The 7,905-nt window shown below is 35.2% G+C and overlaps 1 protein-coding gene across 1 annotated transcript; it reads left to right on the top strand.

Moving 5' to 3' along the window:
- The first annotated feature begins 703 nt into the window (after positions 1–703).
- LOC113105576 (zinc transporter ZIP1) lies at positions 704–4,605 on the top strand. The gene is made up of 4 exons (XM_026266721.1): positions 704–1,045; positions 1,945–2,075; positions 2,160–2,465; positions 4,062–4,605. The coding sequence occupies exons 1-4, from the start codon at positions 922–924 to the stop codon at positions 4,413–4,415; spliced, it is 915 nt and encodes a 304-aa protein (XP_026122506.1). The 5' UTR covers positions 704–921; the 3' UTR covers positions 4,416–4,605.
- Positions 4,606–7,905: the final 3,300 nt, after the last annotated feature.

The raw sequence follows: 7,905 nt of genomic DNA on the forward strand, positions 1-7,905 counted from the left end.
AAAAGAATTAACACAGGCATAATTTAGCCACCTTACAAACTTTGACACTTTAAAAGTGTTTTAACATTTATTTATATTTAATTCAGTGATCCCTCTGTGTACCACTGGGGAAAAAACAATTACTAAATAAACTTCTTATAATCGGCCTGAGGATGGGAAAGGACTGGTCAACACTATTTGTCAGGAATAAAAAAAAATAATGAAATATTAAAAGCAGGCTTCTGTTTAAAATAACACTGTAACTTAACCAGACTTCCCAGAAACTCCTCTGGTAAAATAAATAAATAAAATAGAAACCAAGCAGTGACAAATCTACATTTTACAACAGCGCTATGACTAGATTTTCTGTCTTTATTTATTTTATTTTTTTACAGTCACAAGGCTGTCATGTGCAGGTTAGTCATTCCGGAAACCGCAGATCTCTGCTGTGCAATCTAAGCACTGAACTGGAGGAAGCAGAACTAACTAAACACCTCTGCGTTGACGTAACACATGATTCCCACAGGGGGCGCCAAATGGCTCAAAAATACAAACTAGACTCTTTATAAACGTTCGGATATTTTATTCTACACATTAGTCTATTATTAATCACACGTTGTTTCAAAATTAGTAAATATATTTAAGGAAATTCTGATCATTAGTTCATTAGTGTTAGTTGCTAAGTTTTTGTGTCGCGCGAACAAATCAAGCCGGAAGTAGACGTCATAGAGCAAAGGGGCGGAGCGAACGACTGACAAACATGCAGCAGTCCGAATGAACCTCTCTAAACGATCATAAACTACAAACCATGGGGTTCGTCTTTCAAAGACAGCGCTATATACCGAAACATTTACATATATTTTACTAACCGTTGTTTGACAGAGGCGTCTGTCCTCTCGCGCTTGTTTGTTTACGTCTAGTTTCATGATATAAAGTAAATTTATGGTCGCTATGGATTACCTGCTGCAGGTGAAAGTTGGAGCTCTGGTTGGGCTGCTGTTCCTAACTCTGTTTTTTGGTTTTATCCCAGCGCGGATGAAATGGTTTCAAGTCTCTAGTGGAACAGGTAACGTAAATTATAATTGATGTTTTTTTACGGTGGCCATCAAGGTTACTGTACTATACCAGATCTTTTCTTTCATCTGTCGCCTCCTCCAAGCCGAAGTATGTTTATTTACTGTATGTATACATTATTATTTCGTATACATACATGTATTTCGTATTTCGTATAATTTGATCGTTATTTTCAGTGTTTAAGAATGTATGTGCTTAATGTATATGTGTAGCACACATAAAGACCTTGTCCCGTGTTGGCTTCATACAAGTATTGGTTTCACACAAGTACAAACACATGAGAGTCAGCTGATATGGCCAGCTAGAGGAAAAAAAAAAATTGAATTTTTTCTCCCCCTAAACTATGCATTTTACTCCCAGCTCATAGATGGACATCTAAGTGGAAGTGAAACTGGTGTTCAAACATGCTTTATCAAGCAAGAACTGCTGTTAAACTTAAATTACGGTCAGAAAACAACCTTAGGCTTTTATGAATAATCAAATATACGTATGCTTTTGATCGCAGTCTTCAGATTTCACATATATTCGCTTGTGAAAACAGAATAGGATGTAGATTTCACACTGTTATTAGTTATCAGATTTACAGTTTTACAGATTTACAATGTCGAACAGTGCTTTGGATAGATGGTTTTTAAATGCTAGGGCTCTGCTTCATCAAGTGGCTTAATGGATTTACAGTTAAACCTAATACTTTAGGTTGTGGCATAGGTGAATAAAATGCTTATGCATTGCTTGGGTTTAATTATTCCCGGGCATCTGATTATAATCTCCTCTTTTCCTTTGACTGATTAGCTAACAGGAGTGATTAGAGAAAGACCGTACCATTGACATCAATCAGCGGCACCATTAATCAATGTAACGGGACTTTGATTTGTTTTTCTCTGTCTCCAGCGACCCACAGGGCTGTGCTGAGTTTTGTGAGCTGCTTCGCAGGTGGCGTCTTCCTGTCTGCCTGTTTGTTAGACATCATCCCAGATTATCTTTCCGACATACATGAAGTGCTACAAAAACAAGGCCTTGATGTGAGCTCAGCGAATATTGGAATTGCTCTGTTAAATGTAGTTTCTAAATGTTTGTTTCTAATGCCTCTTCTCCTCATCATCCAGGAAGGATTCCCGCTTGCAGAGTTCATCATTGCGTGTGGCTTCTTCACTGTCTTGATCTTGGAAAAGATAGTTCTGAGTTGCACAGAGGGCCACAGAAATGAGGAGACGGCTCCTCTTATAGCTCCTGCAGGTAACGGACATGCCCATGGACATCCCTCTGTGATTGATCTGGAGGGGAGCGGTCACCACGTCCACGTGGATTTTCACGCACACTCGTCCTTCCGCTCCTTCATGCTCTTCCTGTCTCTCTCTCTCCACTCGGTGTTTGAGGGTTTGGCCATTGGCTTGCAGACCACAGACACAAAGGTGATTTACTGAGTTTTGTTTTTTGACAGCTCCCTGTTGAGTCACTGTGCTGACCTGGTTAGAAACCTGATAAAAGTTTTGGGTTCAAAGGTTTGCAGTTTGGTTTAGCATCGTGACTTCAGATCATGCTGTTTCTGTTGGGTGTTATCCTGTGATGCCACAACACTGTAAATTCACTAAACACTTTGTCCAAAAATTGACTTTCATTATTTACTCACCCTCACGTAGTTCCAAACTTGTTTAGAAACAAGTATATATATATATATAACAGAAAACAGGGCTGCACTATTTGCAAAAAAAAAAAACATCCTAAAGCGATTTTACTAATATGTGGCCCTCTCTGTGAAGTCCTGGCTAAAGTCTTACAATCTAATTATGAGATAAGAAGCATTAAAGTTTGGTTTCAACCATTTTGACATGGCCTTACTCAGCCTGTATTAAAGATATAAAGGTTACATTTTCACATCATGTTCTTTACCTTATGAAGGACGATTTTATGTAGAAAACAGTAAATCACAAAAATGACTTTAGCTGGGTTTTCACAGACAGGGGCACATATTTTCTCTCTTTTTAAAATGCAGTTTTAAAAAAAAAAAGCTATGCTTGCTTGTAGAGCTGCACAATTTTGTGATTTATATATCAATGTGACTTCTAAAATAATAATTGCTGATGATTATTATTACTAAAAAGTTTTTAAACAAAATGAGGAAAGCTACTATTGTAATATCTCACTGTAAAAAAAAAAAAAAGTTAAGTGGTTAAGAAAAATTATCTAATTGTAAAACCAAAAGAAATCAGAATAGCTTAATTTTAAATGGAAGTGTGTTAAAATTAGTGTCGTCAAATGATTAATCATACAATATTTTTTTCCTAATACATATGTGTGTGCTGTGTTTATTATGTTTATATAAATACACAAACATACAGTATATTTTGAAAATATTTACGTTCATACATTTATATAGTCATGTTCTTATATTTTATAATATATATAAATATATTAAATATATAAACAACATATTTTCTCAAATTTATACATGCATGTGCTTGTATGTGTATATGTATACGTGTGTGTATTTAAATGTGTGTGTGTATATGTATGTGTATATATACATAAATACACACAGTACACACACATTTATTATGTAAACAAAAACTTTGATTTTGGATTAATTAATCATTTGACAGCACTAATTAAAATATATTTTAATGTGCTAAAATGGCTTTAAGTAAGCCATGATTAAGTAAATAACTTTTTTTTTTTTTTCGAAATCTGTTTAGATATAAATATTAGAATCACAGTTTTTATTACTAGCCATTTGTGTATAATAATAACACTTGACCTTTAACGTAAATGAAAAGAAAAAACTGTGGCATTTGTTTTTATCCACCAAGAATTGACCTATATAACAAGTGGCTGAGGAAAAAAAGAGGGCTTGGTGACTTCAGTGAAAAAGTAAAGTTGTTTCATTGGCTTACATTTACATAAAGGCTGGTGAAGACCATTTTGCTTCTTTTGGAATAACAACTGTAATAAATGGAATTGGAATAATGCTGAAGATAACCTAGTTTGACTTGATTCGTCTCTCTGCTCAGGTGCTGGAGATCTGCATCGCTATCCTGGTCCACAAGAGCATCATCGTCTTCAGTCTGTCGGTGAAGCTGGTCCAGAGCGCGGTCAGGCCCCTGTGGGTGGCGCTCTATGTAGCTGTCTTCGCTATGATGTCTCCTCTGGGCATCGGCATCGGCATCATTGTGATCGAGGCTCAGCTGAAGGCTGGTGCTTTCATCCAGGCGGTGCTGGAGGGGATGGCGGCCGGGACGTTTGTCTACATCACCTTCCTAGAGATCCTTCCCCATGAACTGAACTCCCCTGAGCGACCTCTGCTCAAAGTGTTCTTCCTCCTGTGTGGTTTCTCAGTAATGGCTGGTCTGTGTTTCATGGGCTGAAAAATACTTTCCCTGTGGCCAGAAAACTGCAGCCTCCAGCAAATTGCACTGAGTTAGCCTTCACAAACTGCATGTGATTTCAAGAAAACGAAAGGCTCAGTTCGCTTGCTTTTTAGAGAAATGATATTTTCAGATGCGGATGTCTTTAAAAACTTTGACCTGATCATTGATCAGTTTTAAAACGAGGAAACATTTTTTTTCCTCAGCATGGAGAAACATATATAAATTTAGACTTTTACAGATTTTTTTTTTGTTTACTTGACTTTGTTTTTAGCTTTTTTTAAAACTCTTCATATTTTTATCTGTGAAATTCTTTGGTGTTTTTTCTTTGTCATGCATAACACTATCCATAAACCTCCAGCTTTCTTAATCATCTTTATACATTATGAACACCGTTTGCAATATTTCTGAATGTTACATACATTTATTTAGTATTGGTTTTCTCCTTCTATATGCTAATGTTATGATTGAACAGTTTTGGATTTACAGATTTGACAGTAAAATAAGACAAACTGTGTATAACTAGTATTGTGTTTTTTAAAAGACTACATATTGAAGTATGATTATGCAACATATTAAAGCAATGTAAATATATTTCCATTTCAAACAGCATGCCGTTTAAGTTGAGAGGCGTTGCTGTGCCTTTATTTGAAAGAAGACTTAACAAATAGCATGTTACTGATTCAGGTGCTAAAAGCCTTTTATTAAACACTAGCACTAAATCCTTTCAAAGTTAATGTTTCAACACTGGGGTTTCTTTTAGTTTGCTTTCTGTTTCAATATGCACTATCTGGGGTACTAAAAAGCAAAAGTATGGTTGTGAAACTGTTTCAAACTTCAGACTTGATCTTGCAGAACCACATTTAGCCTCTAGATGTCGAGCTTCTTTCACATAATGTTGGTTAAGTGTTGACTGGTCTTTAAAAACTTCCATTCTACTTGGTACTGTTTTTGCAGTTTGCAATTTTTGTGTAGAGTTCCTATATGAGTTGTTACTCGCACACAGTCAGAGCACAGTGCATTAGAAAATGTATCCCACAATGCCAGTGTGCTCAAAACATCTTTTTCCAGTGTAATATTACATTCTTTCTAGGCTCATTTAATCAAGCTATACCCTGGCATTTGTACATAAAACTGGAATAGAAATGCAGTGTTTGATTGATAACTGGACACCACTAATTAAATTGTTGTTTAATTGAGGTCATCTCACTTCTGTTTACAGCGTATATATTATTATAATAAGAAATGTGCATGGTTGCATAATGCTTACTGGGCTCACTAGAATGAGAACTAAACAGTATTGTTCTGCATTTTTGTTCATTTTTTAATGTTGTTGTTTTTAGGTATTTGGTCTATTATTATTATTATTTTTATCTGGATTTCATACTCTTCTCATGAGAGCTGCTGCTTTTCTTTCTGTAGCTGAAATTTTCAATTCATTAGAAAAGGGTTATTTTGTTAACTAAAACTAACATTAAAACTAAAACCATTAAAAACATGTTTGTCAACTGATATAAATGTTAACTGAAAAAAACTTAAAACTTGTAATAAAACTAATAAAACTTATTTTATTTTAGCTGGTTGTCCTTTTCATTTAAGTAAAAGCTAAATTGAAAAATTAATTGCTAAATTGTTAAAATTAACACTCTAATTATTTTGAATAGTTATATAATTATTTTAAAAGTATTTTAAATGGAAAGTATAAAAACAATCTTAAAATATCAATAAAACTAATAATATATCAATGATACTAAAATGGTGTTTGAAAATTTGTATGAAAAATATTCTACAAAATGATGAATAAAAAAGAAGAATCAGTCTAAACTTTGAAATTCACACACAAACACACACACACACAAATGCTGCTGCTGCTGCTGCTGTTTCATGACCTGATTTTATAAATAGAAAAAAAGAAAAGATAATGGCTGCATCATGTCAGTCCAATCCCTGTGCAGTGGCCCTATAAAGTGTCACTTAATTTTTTTTTAATGAAATGCATTAAGTGTGGCATACGTGTCGAATAGCCTACTTTTGAGGCCACTGTATCTTTGAAAAGAATCACTAAATAAAATGGTAATAAAGTCCATCACTAATGAGTGAATGCTCTGTAGTGAGGAGCTGCTCATTAGTGTCTGTGCAGCAGAGCAGCAGGGTTTATGTCGGACTCGTAGAAGTGCTCCTCCACTGCTCATTATCGGCTTTTTGCTCACATGCCTGAGTGGATGGCATCTTTGCAGACCTGTCGCCTGTCCTACATTCACCAAGAAAACCCCATTCACACCGAAGCCTCTGCTGAATCGCTTGCATGCATTGTAATTATGAAGGAAACGAGGGTGAGCAGGACCGCAAATGCAATGCATTTTGCAATGGCCTCTCTAAATCGTTGTTTACCATTTACTTTTTTTATAATTTAGGCCTATTTTTAGATGCATGACCAAAACCTTAATACAAAAAGTGCTTGCTGCTGGCTTTAGCCGGGGGTTTAAAGAGGGAACCACATCAAGGATTGCCGAGAGATGATTATAAAGTGTAAAAACACAATGCAGGACAAAATGTTATTGTGAAACTCAGTCAATGGCAGGATTAGTCTTAGTTAGTGTGGTTGATTTGGGGCATTCTGTCGATTTGTGCAACCCTCTCAGATCTTGATATCTCCCTTTAAACAGTAGGTTGTACAATTCGACAACGAAAAATGCCACCTGTAAAATTAGCAGTAATTATATGTTATTCGTGGCTGGAAGGGACACAGCTGTGGTTAAATTCATTGTCTACCTACCTATTAGAGTGTTTAATTAACTTCTACTACACCTACTCCAACCCTAAACCTTTCCCATTAACCATTCATTCTCCAAACTGCTCATAAGAAATATATAAGTCTATTTGAAAAATGCTGAAAAGATCACAGATTAGCCTATCTAATCAGTATATGTATAAAATGTGTTATATTGCTAATGTAATATATTAATGTATGAACATCACCACTGGTATAGGCATGACGAATGAAGCATGAGAGAGAAATATGAATGTTTGTTTCTCATCTAGCACATTATCACTGCTCTATGAAGTTCTGTGCATCTTCATTCAGGGGACAGAAGCTTCTGAGCTTCTTACTAATTCTAGAAGTCACTAGAACAAATGACTTCATCTTCTTATGGCATGTCTGGATGGGACTGTAGGCCTACAGTATATACAGCATATGTGCCTGACAGTAGCCACATAGCAACATGCTAAGAACCAGCAAACAAAAAGAGTAAAAATAATTCCTACTTAAATTTACTTGAAAGGTACTAAGTTTTGTTTTCTGAAAAAATGTAGAACAAAAAATATTTAGACTTATCTATCAGTGGGGTAGAGAAAATAATGTTTTTTCCCTTTGAATTTTTTTTTTAAGATATTAGTAAATATACATTCAGATAGCCAGAAATGAAACCTGAATTCACATTTTTTTTAAATCATGTGTGACTATATGAATACTGATCTGTTCTGCATA

This window comes from Carassius auratus, chromosome 7, assembly GCF_003368295.1.
Source record: "Carassius auratus strain Wakin chromosome 7, ASM336829v1, whole genome shotgun sequence".
Taxonomy (NCBI): Eukaryota; Metazoa; Chordata; class Actinopteri; order Cypriniformes; family Cyprinidae; genus Carassius; species Carassius auratus.

What these genes read in the sequence shown, in the direction of transcription:
- LOC113105576 (XM_026266721.1), top strand. Translation starts at nt 922, where the DNA reads ATGGTCGCTATGGATTACCTGCTGCAGGTGAAAGTTGGAGCTCTGGTT. An exon ending in TCAAGTCTCTAGTGGAACAG is followed by an intron (nt 1,046 to 1,944) that starts GTAACGTAAATT and finishes CTCTGTCTCCAG; the next exon opens with CGACCCACAGGGCTGTGCTG. An exon ending in TACAAAAACAAGGCCTTGAT is followed by an intron (nt 2,076 to 2,159) that starts GTGAGCTCAGCG and finishes CTCATCATCCAG; the next exon opens with GAAGGATTCCCGCTTGCAGA.